At 38.0% G+C, this 15,726-nt stretch overlaps 1 protein-coding gene across 2 annotated transcripts in view; it reads right to left on the bottom strand.

Moving 5' to 3' along the window:
* ADCY9 (adenylate cyclase 9) overlaps positions 1–15,726 on the bottom strand; it is a 165,421-nt gene that overhangs the window by 26,417 nt on the left and 123,278 nt on the right. For both annotated transcript variants that reach the window (XM_072603319.1, XM_072603308.1), the window contains exons 6-7: positions 11,543–11,751; positions 256–415 (exon numbers count right to left, since the gene is read on the bottom strand). In XM_072603319.1, the coding sequence (XP_072459420.1) occupies positions 256–415; positions 11,543–11,751 (369 nt within the window). The remainder of the gene's footprint in view (positions 1–255; positions 416–11,542; positions 11,752–15,726) is intronic.

Consider the following 15,726-nt stretch of genomic DNA (forward strand, 5'->3'; position numbering starts at 1 on the left):
TGCTGAAGCAGGGTTTGTAATTCAGTTAGTTAACAGAATTTTAAAGAGCACTATATACAAAGGATAGAAGCTGAACCTTTACTGACAGATTTCTATCTTGGGTAAAGGTTTACTTTTTAAAGGGACCATTTATTTAATGAGTTTTTTTAAAGGCTTGTGATATCTAAAAGAATGTCCAAAGCTTATACATGAAAATGAACAGAAGTTCCAACAGAACACAGCGACTAAGATAGACAAACATAGTAAATGACTTACATGTATGTTTGTTTCAAATTCAGAGGTAAAATGAGAATAAACTGCAAGGGCCGGGAGGGAGATCAGGATTGCGCCAATGAAATGCCGAGGTAGCCAACCAGATATCACCTCCAGCAGGTGCTTAGTACATGTCATTACCTCCTCGAGGAAAAATGCCATTCTGTAACAAATGAAGTTACTAAGTAATTCAAAATTTTAACATACACAGCAAACACTATTTTTCTACATGTAGGTCAATCATAAAAATAGGTAGGTGTAATATTCTAGACAGGTTGTGTAGAAAATCAATTGGACAACGAATACAGCCCAGCGAGAGGGCTGTATTCCACCAGACCACAAATGGAAGGCAAGAAAGCTGAAAACTTGATAGAATGAGCAAAGTCTCTCTACTGAGTCAACAATGAAAATGGTGAGCATAAAATTATTGATTTCAGTAGTCAATCTGCATTCATATTACGATACACACAGCAGATTTTAATTTATATTGAATGAGAGTTGTTCCAAATTGTTTTCTTATTCCATAATATCTCTTGCCTCTGTCCCATCCTCTCTACTCCCACTGCTACTGCTATAGGAAAAGCCTCAACTATTCCTAAAGCCTCTTGATAGATCTTTGTACCTCTATTCTCTCTCCTTGTCAATCTATTTTTTCATACTAATGAAAAAGCCCTGCCAGACTAATTCTTCTTATGTATAGATCTGGTTATGCCACATGCATAGCCTTAATTCTCCTTATGTATAGATCTGGTTATTTCTTTACTAAAAAAAAAAGTGACTCCTTCAGTATTACCTGCTGAATAAAATTCATACTTTTTGCTTGACACTCAAAGCCCTCTATAACCTGATGCATCAGTGATGCAAATATCCACATCTATGAAATTGTAAATCCTTGAATTCTTGAAATACTATAAACACAGAAATATAAAATATAAAAAATAAGTGCTAATTTTCTATATATTTGGTATTGGTCTGATTCTTGCTCAAAGATCAAACCTCAAACCCAATTCACTCAGGAGCTCATAGCCTGAATAACAAGTACTCACCCACCTAGCACAGAGTGGATTTAAATACTAAATAGTAATTGTTTTTCTTTTACCCAGGAACCCAAAGGGTCTTCTCCTCCCAGCTTGATTTTTTTTTTTTTATTAAAGGGGCCATCCCTTGTGCAACTACTTAAAGAAGGCTATTCATTGAATGGGTGTGTCTCACTAAAAGTGAGAATGCTATAAGACCTTAGCGTGAAAGGGCCTGGGTCTCACATTGCACTGGGGCCATCTCCAGCCATCCTGATGAATATCAGGCCACTGGATCCGGATGGCTCAGGAGAAGAAATTGAGGTTGGTGACCTTGCACAGCCCTCCCTCACTCAAATCAAAGTCACCTGCAAGTCACGTCATCATCTTGATGTCATCATGGTCCTCTTCCAGAACAAAGGACAAATACAACAACAACAATTCTTGCCAAAGAACAGTATTAACTCTCAGTCCCCACAGTATAAAGTGGATGTGGAGACCTTATAGAAAGGTCCAAAGCAAAGCTACAAATAAGTTTAAAGGTAGGCTATCTGAGAAAAAGAAAGACCAATGGAAATGAGATTATTCAATACGAAGACAAGACTGAATGGGTGCTTTAATGATGACTTTTAGGAATAGAAAGAGTTCAGAAAATTATAGGTACCTGTTCCAATGCTCCTGTGATGATAGAACAAGAGAAAATAGACTGATATTATAGTAGAGCAATAGGCTAATGTACGTAAACACTTATAAATGTCACACATCATGAGGAGTAAAGGGTCTCTTCAGAGTTTCCACAGATGTTTGGGAACAGGAAATTGCAGCAAGCCAAGTAAGAGGCCAGGGCTAGGCAGCTGCTCTTGTTCATCCTTAGATTTTGAAGAGGACCAATGACATCATGGTGTGATGTCTTGACTCATGTGCAAACTGGATTTAAGGGAGGCAGTTTCACAAAGTCTCACTTTCTCTTCCAGAGTCACTGAAGTCCAGTGGCAAGACAAAAGTCAAGATGACTGCAGATCATCCAGGATGCAGTGGATGACCTTGGCATCTTCAATGTCTGAACCAGCTCTAAGCACCCCACAGTGCCTGCTTCAGCTGCCGTCAAGGCCATTGGACCAAATTGTTCTCATTCACCCATTCCAATGGAGGAAGTCTTCACACACTTGGGGCAGGCATCCCCCAACTCACTGACAGGTTTGAGGCCTGTCAGTTACCCTTAACTAGTTGAGCCTATCTGCCAACTCAGTTTTCCTGGGGTGTGGCTGCTGCTCCTGCCAAAGCTTCTTGGAGCCACAGGTGAGAGTTGAGTTACAGATGGACCAAAGGTGGATAAGAAGCTCAGAAAAGGGCTTATCCTCACAGCTGAGGTGCTAGTCCTCTTTGAATACCCCATATATCCCAAAAGGCTAGGCAGAGCTCTTCTGAGGGATGAGAGAGAGGAAGTTTCAAAAGGTAGGGATGGAAGGAGAGCTAGGGAGACTGGAAAAAATAAATAGTAAAGAAGGATGTCAGGAGATGAAGAGGAGCCTATCTGAGCCTCCTGAGTCTTTGGTTCCTAAGAAGCAGGACTCCCTAAAGAAAGGGCTTCTGTGGTCTCGTTTGGACCTCACTGATGATGGTGAAAATGTGGTCTGGGGTTTCTCTGTTCATCTGTTCCAAAGCTAAGAAACTCAGCAGACCCAAGGTTGCGACTTTACTGGATATTACTTTAAAATCCTGCTTGTTGGTCTTATATAGTAGCTTGGGAAGTGCCCAGAGAAGACTCATAAGCCTGTTTTTCCTGTTCTATTGGTTACAGTATGGGTCTGAAAGGAATACTTGTTCCGTGGAAGTTTGGAAGGTTACAATTTGGGAAGTGGGAGGCAAGAGTGTTTGTAACTTGAGTCTTATCTATTTTATATCTTGCATTTATTTTGAGCAAATGGTGCTAAAATTAATTGCATGATTAATTCTGACTGGTTGAAATGAGTTTCAGAGGAAGAACCCATGAGCATCCATGAGCAGTGACTGCATAGAAGGTGAGTTTAAATGGGTTTTAGGAACCTGAATACATCAGTAGGGCTCAACATTATCACTCTTCTTTTACCATAATGGTTCTAAATGTTCACTTTAACTTTTGATCATCAGTAGGGAATTTAATAACTAATATACAAAAATTCTCATTAATATCTACCTGAGAATATAACATAGTTTCAGATAGCTCAAATAATAACATATTATTTCATCTTCCTTCCCTGTAACTGTTGAATGACCAGGACTGCAACCTCAGAATCATCCTCAACTTTTTACTTTCCTTTACCTCTCATATCTAATCAGTTGCCAAATCTCATCAATTCTACCTCCTTCTCTCAGCTAATATTACCACCAGTCCAGTTTAGAATCTCACTATCTCTCACCTCAACTATTGCAACAGCCTCCTAACGACTTGACCCTTTCCAATTAATCCTCCCAACAGCTGCCACTTTCAGCATTCTGAAGCACAGGTCTGACCAAGTCATTTGCCTGCTCAAGAAGTTTCTGTGGCTTCCTCTTGTCTCTAGGACAAAATACCCATTCCTTTGCTGTGGAAAGTGCCTTAAATTGGGCTGGAGCCTACCTTTGTGGGCTTATTAGATCTTATGTTCCTGAACGGATTTTAAGCTCATCCCACTAGTCCTGTTTGCTCTTCCCCATAAAGGACATTCCATTTCCTCTCTTCAGTCTTCTGAATAGGATGTCCAGGAACATACTCCTCTCTCATTTCTACCTGTTAGAATCCTCAGTTTCCTTCAAAGCTCTGCTCAAGTGCCATCTCTTACAGAAATTTATCCTGATCCATCCAGATGTTAGTGACCTCCTCTCTCTCTCTTATATTTAATTTTATATGTACCTACGTGCATACATGCACATGTAAATATATTTTCCCTTCAACAGGATGTAAGTTCTGGAGGACAAGGAGAGTTTCATTTTTGTCTCCATTCCTCAGTATCAGGCACACAGTAGACAATAAATGTTTCATGAATTAAATTAAAAAAAAGTCTAAGATTAGGCAGGCATGGCTAGACAGCAGTTCACTTGAAAATAAAAATAAGGGATTAAGTAAACTACAAGTCCAGTACAAATTAACTGTGATGCAGCTGTGATATAAGCTAATTGTCAAAGCTAGGCTATTTGAAAAGCCCAGTGCAGAGGATGAAGGAGGTAAGTCTAGTCTCATTGGACTGTGCCCTGATCAGACCACCCCCACCCCCAGAGTACTGTGTTCTGTTCTGGGTACTATATTATAGGATGGGCATATACAACAGAAAGGGACCAGGATCATAACTCTGGAGGATCAGTTGGAGGAACTAGAGATGTTTAACCTAGAGAACAGAAGATTTAAAGAAGTTGCTGTCTACAAGAATCTGAAGAGCTGTCCTATAGAAGAGACTCATGTTCTTGTTTTGCTTAACAGAACAAAGAGTAAGGTGTATATAATTAGGATGTAAGGAAAAAAACTTCTTAACAATTAGAAATATCTAGAATTTTAGGATTAGAAGGTACCTTAAAGGGATGACTTCTTCATTTTTACAGATAAAGCATCTGAGGTTCAGAGAGGTCAACTTATTCAAGGTTATACAATGAGTGGCAAAGGCAGAATTTGAATTCAGGGCCTCTGACTCCAAATCCAGTATTCCTTTCATTTTTCTACCCTAACAGTGCCTCTAAATGTATGTAGGACAACTTTGGGAAATAGTGGGCTCCCCCTCACTAAGGGTCTCCATACGGAGGTTGGATGACCTCTTGTTGGGAATGTTTTAAAGGGACTTCCTTCAAGTACATGTTGGATTATTTGGCCTCTGAGGTATCTTCCAACTCTGAGATTCTATAATCTTTCTAATAATTTCATAAGATTTATTGACCATTGGAAAATGTTGAAGAAGGTTGTCAAATTTTTCTAAAGGTCTTAAATATCCCATAGATTACATTCTTATTCGTTTAGAAGCCACATGATTTTGAATAATTGCAGGGGAATGATCTAATAACTAGAAGCCAAGACGAAAGAAAATATCCTGGAGGATGTTGAATGTCAAAAGCTGTAGAAAGGTCAAGCAGGATGAGAACTGGGAAAAGACTACGGAATTAGCATTTAAGAAATTCCTGGCAACCCTAGCAAGAGCAACTTCAGTCAAGTATGAGGATGAGAAAACAACAGAGCTTGAGAAGGGAGTGGAATGTGATACAACATATATAGAGATAAATTCAAAGCAACTTAAGGAACAAGAAAGAACTACTGAGGAGAGAAGGGAAAGCTTTGTATAGTAACTAGCATCTGAACAGAGCCGTGAGGGAAACTAGGGACTCGAAGAGCTAGAAGTGAATAGGAAACAAAGCCTAGACATGAAAGACAGTCCATGAGAAGGCACAGATGCAGGATATGGAAAATCAAGTACAGGGAACTGCTAACAAGTCAGATTGGGGAGAAACATGAAATAAGTTGGGAAAGGGAAGTTGGAGTAATGTTACTGAAGGTTTAAACGACAGGCGGAGGATTTCGTATTTTAAGTTTAGGCTAAGCTTCTAGTATTACTAATAATATATTCTCATGTAAAATGATTGAGGCAGAAAGGCACGGTGTGGGATCCAGATATTGAGGTACTTATTTTACTTTTGACCATTCTATTAGCAGATAGACAAGTAACATAATCATTGAGCCAGAAGATGGCGCTAATGGCTCAATTTTAGAAAATGGCGTTCCATTGGGATTTTGAACAAAAAATTAAATTTGTATATTAATTCTGTAATAGACAAAACCAAAAACAAAGCCATTTGATAAAGGCAGTGTGAATGGACAAATAATTTAATCTCTGCATCTCGGTTTCCTCATCTGTAAAATGACAGGGTTAGAATAGAGGCCCCCTGAAGTCCCCCCTCAGCCCCCCACCCTGCTTTATATCAATGATTCTGTCACTACAGGTATGAAATCAATAACAGATTTTGTCTGTTGCTTTTAAGCTGACAAAAACATTCTTCACACAGTGTAAAATATACCTTCTGTTAAAACTATAAAAGCCATCATGTTTCATATTAGTTTATTTGATAAGTGACATAATTAATGGAAAACAGGTGCAAAAATTCTGAAAATGTTCTTGCCTCACAATAAAGGGAAATGTAAGTATGAAATAGGTATCTATGCATAGATACAAGTAGTTCCCACCTTTACTTGCTTCCAGTATGACTACCTTCCCTCACTGGATCTGACTAATATCTCTACTACTATGTTCCCTGTATTTAGCATTTTGGCCAAAGTCCTGTGACTCATCAATCTGTCTAGTGAAGCTTATGTTTGTCTTGGCAATTTGTTTTTTGGTGGTGGGGAGGTAGTAGTCTTGATGACCTGGAAATTGTTTTCAAGGCTTCCCAGGGAAATCGGAAGTAAGAAGTATAGTAGCTGACAACAAAGTACAAAACTTTCATAAGGTAGCTCTGAGGTCAGTGGCACGGTTCTGAAAACCTCAACCCTAGCTTGTTGGAGGGCAATCTATATCAGGGAAAAAGTAGACTTTCGTTTTTAAAGTATCTGGGTCATACAAATCATTTCTCCTCTCCCCTCCAGGTACTCTAAACTTATAGTACTTTTAAAAATTTAATCATTAATTGAATGTTTATTATAGCTAATATATTAGCCTTGGGCAGCTAGGTAATACAGTGGATAGAGTGTTGGGCCTGGAGTCAGAAGATTCATCTTCCTGAGTTCAAATCTGGCCTTGGACACTTACTAGTGTGTGATCACTGTGTGATCCTGGAAAAGTCACTTAACTCTGACTCAGTTTCCTCATCTGTAAAATGAGCTGGAGAAGGAAATGACAAACCACTCCAGTATCTTTGCCAAAAAAAACCCAAACAGGGTCACAAAGAGTCAGACATAAGTGAAAATGACTGAATTAGCTTCAGAGTAAACACCATACACTAAGAGTTGGAAGGGAGCTTAGAATTCTAGTCTAAACTCACAACCAACAGAGGAATCCTCTCTATAATATCCATGACATATGGTGTTCATCAATCTTAGGCTGATCACTTCCAGAGGGACAAGAAACTCACCTTCTCATAAGACAGTCTCACTCTGATAAAAGAGAGCTGTATTTTGTTTTTATATGCACTGCATGTATTTTGAGAGGCAGCAGATGGAGTAGGGCCGGGAAACTGGAAGACTTGAGTTCAAATTCCATCTTTGACATACACCAGCTGGGTGACCCTCCCAAACAAATCATTTAACCTCTAGGAGTTCCACTCTCTTGAAATCACAGTTTCAGTACCCATATGTCTTTTGTAGCAAACTTGGGGCCCTGGTGCAGTGTACGCTTACACCTAACTTATTGGACTTGCAGTATAATCTGAATAATTTAAATGATTCTAGAAGTTTATTATATTTGTTTTTGGAGCTAGAGTTGGATATAAAGTCTCTCAACATTAGGAAGACCTCAGTTCAACCCCGTCTGTCAGGCAAGTCACCTGACCTCTTAATGCCTGAAACAATTCTTTCATTCTTTGTACTTGTATCCCCATGGTCTACCTCAGTGCCTGGCACAAGGTAGAACCTTAATAAATACTTGTTATTTGGTTAATAAGTTACAGGCAATTTATGGAGCTACATCAATGGAGGGAGTTTCCACACAGGAAGAGTCATATGCTAATAAGACCACAGCTTTGAATAAAAAAAAAAATCTTTGTCTTCATAACATATTGTTAATCAGAGTTATGATTTATTCAGTACAAAGTCCTTGGCTAAGTACACTGTATGGAAAAATTCAGTCTATTGGCAATGAACTATGATGTGGTTACCAGAAATGCATCGGGGAAAAAGTAGATACTGCCTGAACCTATAAATCCTTTAGTAAAAGGGAACACTTTAACATACTAAATATGAGTTTTTGTAAATAATTGTACCTACATTAGCCTCACTCACGTAACTGGCAATTTTTATGCCCAGAACCATTACCAGGATTGTAGGGAAAGTGGAGAGGTTCATGGTTTAGGGAGGCAAGTGGCAGTCCAAGACACCTGTTTCTAGAGTGCTAAAAGAAGAGGAGGCTCTAGCAACTACCTGGGGTTTATAAGGATCAGATAACAGACAGATAGTGGTTCGTGTGCCCTCTTAACTTCCTAACCTAGGGCAAACCCTTCACAGCTTTGCTCTAGTAAAAGGCAATAAGGCAGTCTAGTGGACAGACAACAGGGCCTGGAGTCAGGAAGACTACAGTTAAAATCTGACCTCTGACACTTATAGTTGTGTGGCCCTGGGCAAGCCACTCCACAGTTGTAGACAACTCTCAATTTCTTCAAATGTAAAATGGGGATATAAAAAGCATCCACCTCACAGGGCTATTGTGAGGATCAAATGAGATATTTCTAAAGTTAGCTGTTACATCCCTCTTTCAATTAAAACAATTCTGAGAAACTATCTCACATCCACTGGATTGGCTAACATGATAGAAAAAGAAAGTGACAAATGTTGGAGGGGATGTGGGAAAATTGGGACACTAATGAATTGTTGGTGGATTTGTGAACTGATTCCACCATTCTGGAGAACAATTTGGAAGCATGTCCAAAGGGCTATAAAACTATGCATATCCTTTGACTCAACAATACCACTACTAGATCTGTATCCCAAAAAGATCAAAGAAAAGGGAAAAAGACCTATTTGTACAAAAATATTCATAGCAGCTCTTTTTGTGGTTGCAAAGAATCAGAAATTGAGGAGATGTCAATAATTGGGGAGTGGCTGAACAAGTTATGGTATATGACTGTGGTAGAATATTCTTGTGCTATAAGAAATGATAAGGATTGTTTAAAAAAAAAACCTGGTAAGACTTATATGAGTTGAAGCAGAATGAAGTAAGCAGAACCACATCATACACAGTAACACTGTAACAACGACCAACTGTGAAAGACTTCTCTACTCTGATCAATACAATGATCCAAGACATTTCTAAAGGACCCATGATGAAAAACGCTATCTGCTTCCAGAGAGAGAACTGATGAACTGTGGGTGCAGATTAAAGCAGACTTTTTAAACTTTCTTTATTTGTGTGTATGTGTATTTTCTTTTGCAACATGGCTAATATGGAAATATGTTTTGCATGACTTCACATGTATAACTGATAGATTGCTTACCTTCTCAAGAGGTGGGGGAGGGGAGGGAGGGAGAGAATTTAGAGTTCAAAATTTTAAAAAATTAATGTTAAAATTTTTTAAATGTAATTAAGAAAAATTTAATGAAACAACTTTTTTCAAAAAAAAGTTCTTGCCTCCTGTCTTCCTTCCTTCTTATGTATTATAAGTAATTTGCCCTGCTTTACTCTAATATATGATAAAAAAGGCAAACATAAAAATATAAAGTAAAACCAGTCAGAACACAATTCTGGTAATTTTCGTAAAGGATGAGGGCTATCTCCTAGGCATTATAATCCAGAGTATACTTCCAAAAGGAAAGCAAAATTACTCCCTCCCCCCCTTCGACTTTGCATCCAGATAAAGGAGAGAAAAGAAGATTCCATGCTTTTTCTTCTCTGTATCTAGGGAATCCCAATCAGACTATCCCTTCTCCAGACCTTCTTTCATGGTGTTGCCATGTTGATATTCCTGATGTGTGAATCTGACCATACTCTCCTTTACTAGATAAACTCCAGGGGCTCCTTATTTCCTCTAGAATAAAATATAGATTCCAATCCTATCTTTGGTACTTAACTACCTGAGTGACCTACAAAATGAAGAGATTGGACTAGATGACCTAAAAGGTGCTTTTCATTTCCAAATCTGGGCAGTTAGGTGGTGCACTGGATATAGCACTGACCTTCGAATTAGAAGACTCATCTCCATGAGTTCAAACCCAGCCTCGGACACTTGCTAGCTGTGTGACCCTAGGTAAGACACTTCACTCTCTTTGCTTCAGTTCCTCATCTGTAAAATGAGCTGGTAATAACTTTGCCAAGAAAACCCCCAAATGGGGTCACAGAAGGTTCGATACAATTGAACAACAATTGTCCAAATGTATGATCCTGTGATTCTAATATTTTTTCATAAAAAATTAAGTACTTTCAAGTAAGGAGTTGATTAGATTTTATTTCTAAAAGTCCCTTAGAATTTTATGAATTTCAGATGTCAATGAATTTTATATTTCTGACCACCTAAATATTAACAATACCATCAAAAAATAATGAAATTGTCATAATTAACTTTTAAAAAATAATAAAAATTAAATTAATGTCACAACATATTTCCTTTAAACAACCTGCGCTATTCCTGCTTATGGAATAGGGAAAATGCTGCTGCAAAAAACCTATACTACCACATTGCTAAATACCTAAATACCTTATGGGAATTTTTTCAATTTATTGGAAGAAAGATGCTTCTAGAGGTTGCATCCTGGGCAACAGAAAGCAATGTCTGGTTACTCTCAAACAGAACCTATGATTTAGCACAAGCTGTGATTACCACAGTTAGTTAAGGAGGTCACCCTTACGATGAGGAAATAATCATTTTTTGGATAAGAAAAATAGAATTCTCAGCTATTATTAATGTCTAAGCTCCATTTTTCTCTCCAAGTGGAGGATTGCTTAAGTACTCATTGAGTATGCAAATTAGCCATATTAGATAGAATAATTTATATTCTAATTGGTCCACCATGAGCAACTCCTGGAGACCACTCCATGTTTGACTTCTCAGTTTACTTTCAGGTTTTCTCCTCTTTTAATCATGTTGAATGGACACCCTGATTAAGCTCCCCAATTCACACTCCAATTTTCTCCAGGCACAGAGATCCTTTGTAAAGTTTCTTAGCTCATACTCTGTGAGTGAAGTATCACCTTCATAGCAGAAGTCCTGTAATGCTACAGACAGAAAGGATGACCCTTCAAAAGATTCCACTGTCACTGACCAAAAACACCTTTGAACTTGCTCAAGGAGCACTCTCCCTGGTCAATTACAGTTACTAAGGAAAACTGACACTGGTCTTTCTCCTTCTCTTTAAACAAATTACTAGCATAAATCTTCAAGTATCTTTTCACAATTGCAATATTCCCCTCCTGCTAGGAGTGGGGAGCCTCCTTTTCTCTGACCCAGATACCTGACACTTGATCCAGATAGGCACATGCCTTTCCAGAGCAGCATACCCTCTCGACCCAGGAAAGACTAGGGCCATTTTGGGTCTATTTTCCCTAAACAAAATGAGGCTAAAGGATCCATCCCCCGTGGGTATACTTAAAGATAGTATCCCAACTGAGATTTGTCATGCTAAGGTTTTCATATTTTACCTAATACAGACGATGAGGGAGAACACTTCCAACAGAATGGCAATGATGAAAATCACAACTGCAGCTGGTGGGGGAGGGGCAGGAGCCATTCCATGTTTTAGGAAGCAGGTGATGGACAGAATGAGGAAAACTGTTGTTGATAAAAACACATCCAGGAGGCAACTGAAGGTAGCACTGGCAAATGTCTTCACAGGAGAATTTTTTATAACCTATTTTGAATATGAGAAAGAAAAAGGAAAATCATGGAAAAATCTTACATTCCAATTCATTTCAGTTCAACAGGTATTTATTAAATACTTACTATATACCAAAAAATGAAAGCTTACATTCTATTGAAGAAACACAACAGATATACAGATAAAGAAACAAAAAATATATACATAGCAGATATAAAGTAATTTGGAGGAGTATGGGGTATTAACAACTGCAGATGGATCAGAAAAGACCTTGTGAGGGGGGCAATGCTTATGCTGGCCTTACAGGAGCTAGAGAGTCAGAAGGCAAAAGTGAGAAAGGAGATTCCAGGGATAGGGGATAGTTTATGCAAAGGCATGGTACCAGGAAGTATAATACCAAGTTTGAGAAACAGCAAATAGCTCAGTTAGGCTGAAATGAATGATGGGAAATAATATGAAATCAGTCCAGAAAGATAAGTTGGAGTTAGAGTGCGAAAGGCTTTAGATGCTAAATTGAGAGGTGTTTATATTTTATCCTACAGGCAATAAGGAGCTACTGAGCAAGTGAACAACCCAGTTAAGACCCATGCTTTAGAAGTATCAATATGACAGCTGTGTGGATGATGAATTGGAAAGAGGAGAGATTAGAGGCAGAGAGACCAGTTGGGAAGTTATTGCAACAGTATAGGTAAGAGGTTATAAGGGCTCCAACTACGTTAGGGAGCTAGCTATGTAAATGAACAGAAAGTGACAGATGATGAGCAAGACTTGGCAACTGATTGGCTCTGGTGGACGGAAGTGAAGGAGAGTAAAGAGTCAAGGATAACTAGAAAAGGCTTCAACTAGCAGAACACAGACTATTGGAAGGATGGTGGCAACCTACATATAAAACAGGAAGTTAGGAAGAGGAGTAGGTTTTGGGGATAATGAGTTTAGTTTTAGACATGCTGAATTTGTGATGCCTATGGAACATGCAGGTAGAACTGTCCAATGGCCAAATTGTTGGTATGGGACTATATAGTTCAGGAGAAGAATATATATACATACATACATACATACACACACACACACACACACACACACACACACATTTGGCAGTCACATGCATAGAGAAGCCTATGGAAGCTGATGTGTTTACCAAGGGAGAGAACATAAAGAGAGAAGACCAAACCTAAATACTGTTAGAAGAATATGCTGCCAACAGTAGAGCCATATCCTAAAATGAGATCTCTTTGGAAGCCAAAAAAAAAAAATACATGTTGAAAAATACTATTGATTTTTATTTATGCCCACTTTGTTTGAAAAGTAGATTTGTGGGGAAAATAGCAATCTATATATAGACCAGTGTGGTACATTACATTGATTATATTATAATATATGTTGTATTACACATTACCTGTTTGTTCATTTAAATAAAGTATCACCTTTTATAAATCAATAAATTTTCACAAATATAGGACAGCACTGATCACTAGAGCTAGAAGAAACTTCACAAACCAGACAGTCCAGTCTTCATTTTATAGAGCTGGAAAAAGAAACTCAGTCAATAGCAAGACTCATTCTAGAACTCGTCTCCTAGGTCCTAGTGTTGTGCTCTTTCTCCTAAAACGTACCATCTCCTTAAATGAAAAAACAAGTTCATAAGCTGTATTTGAAAAGGCAGTTACATCAAAGTATTACACAATAAACGTATGTGTCATTGATTTCTAATTCACGGGTTTGGATTTGTGAAAGTTGAATCCATAGTGACTGAAGTATCATTCAGATTAACACATACACTTCAGGTAGCACAGGATAACCACTAGTACTTCTAAGATTTTGTAAGGGGTAAAAGATGAACTAAGAGATATTTTTGGAACATGCAGAAACCAAAACTTTAAGGGTCTTTCTCTTTGGATGAGTACTATTTTGTTTGGCAAGAAGAGACATTTAATGACTTATCTGAAGTTAAAACTAAGAGGCAGTTAGCATCTGAACCTAGGTTTTTTGTTTACAAACCTAGTCCTAATTTTATACACACACACACATGCGCGCGCGCACACACACATATATACACATACAATTGTGTATATATGTATATATGCACCATTATATACACAGAGAAACATCTTTTAGAAACTCATATAGGTATATAAATATAAAACAATGAAGTTATGTGGAATTTACTGGACTCAAGACTCCTGGAACTAAAATACTGTCTTGGAATTCCCTGAACCTCCAGAGACTGACCTAAACCCAAATCAGGCTATTCCATTAAGTCCCAGGCTTCCATAAGCAGTCCAGGGTATCTCATGGCTCAGGTATTCTGTTGGAACAGACACAGGGCAACAGACACCTAAAAGGTCTCCTATTTCACTGATGTATGTTCATTGGCTGTCTGCTGCAATGTCATCCGAAGGGCACTAAAATGTGATTTAAAAAAAAATCCTTCTAATCAGTTCAAATGAGGCTGCTTCTTGGCTTTGTGATTTCTTGACATATGACTTTACTGGGTCTCCAGACTCATACCACTGAGAGAAGAATGAAAATGAACTCACTACTTGGTATCACAAAAAATAAAATATGATAATAAACAGGAAAATAGGTAGATTGCTAAACAAAGAATTTTGTTTCTTACTCAGGTTGATTAGTTTGCTCTTTATCAAAATCCAGGTTGAATTATTATAATTCAGTTTATTTTGACAAACTGTTATTAAGATCCTAACATCTATAAGGCACTTTAATGAAGAAGGGAATATAGGGATGAAGTCTGAACATATTATACAAATTAAAACACTTTTATTTATTCATCTATCTATTTATATAAATTATTTATTCAGGGTCAATAGGGGAGAATGATGCTTATACAGAGAGGGCTCCAGGCTATACAAAGACTTCTCAGAAAGGCAGCTGACCATCCTGCACATGTCAATTTAATTCATGAGATAAAGTGCACTCTATAACACTGACCCAATTCCCTCCACATTAGACACAAAGACCGTCTCTTATCTTGAATTCTATCCTTACCCTTTGGCTAGGCTGCCCCTCCAACCCAAAGATAACCCTCTTCTCTGGAATGACTGTCTCCTCAAATGGTATTCTGCAGAGCCCCATAAGCAGGATATTGCTCTGGGGAACTCCCTTCCACATGCCTTTTTTAAACTGACTTCCTCATGCATCATAGATTTTCAATAGGTTATACTTTCTAATTATTCTACTTAAATATTTTCAGATGAATGAGTAAAATAATGTAAATGTGATTTTATACTGAATGTAATATTGATATTGAAAAACAAATTTTCTTCACATTTAGTTATATAATCTTATTTTCCTCTTGAAGAGTACCTCCACAGGGTATGAAATAAAAAAACCCCATTAAATTGTGATTTAACTAAATTCACTATAGGATATTTAAGATCATAGTATAATGCTAACATGAACTCAGTTTCAAGCTAAAACTAATAATAGGGGAAAGGGTCATGCTGGAATTTTGTTTGTATATTATTTCAAATCAATATGCTACTGGTTAGGTTTTTAGGAATCTTCCATGGTGTGATACATAGGGGACTGGATTAGAGTAAAAAAACTTTAATTCTTTTTCCTGCTCTGCCACTTAATAACTGAATGATCTAAGGAAAGTAACACAATGTCTTTGAGTTTCGTTTTCCTCATTTATGTAAAATGGGGATAAGATAAAGCCAAGGGTGGTCTGCGTTGCAAACAGACTAAGGCCAGAGATGTGGCCCAATATGGAACTGAGGACCAGAGTGGGGACTGGAGTTGGTTGTGGGTCTTTGGGGAAGGAGTAGGTCAGGGTCAAGAGAAGAATTGAGTCCACAGGACTGGATCCTTCTTAAATAAGACAGGTATGCTGAAGATTTGAGTACTGAGAAATTAAAGACTTGGCTAGAATGTGTTCAGAGGAGTAGCTGAAAAAATTAGATAATCAGAATACTTGGATGAATGAGACAAAATAAGAGAGGCAGGTTCTAGGATATGGGTAGCAATGCCTTCTGGGACTAAGCAGGT

This window comes from Notamacropus eugenii, chromosome 1 (genome assembly GCF_028372415.1).
Source record: "Notamacropus eugenii isolate mMacEug1 chromosome 1, mMacEug1.pri_v2, whole genome shotgun sequence".
In the NCBI taxonomy this organism is placed as follows: domain Eukaryota; kingdom Metazoa; phylum Chordata; class Mammalia; order Diprotodontia; family Macropodidae; genus Notamacropus; species Notamacropus eugenii.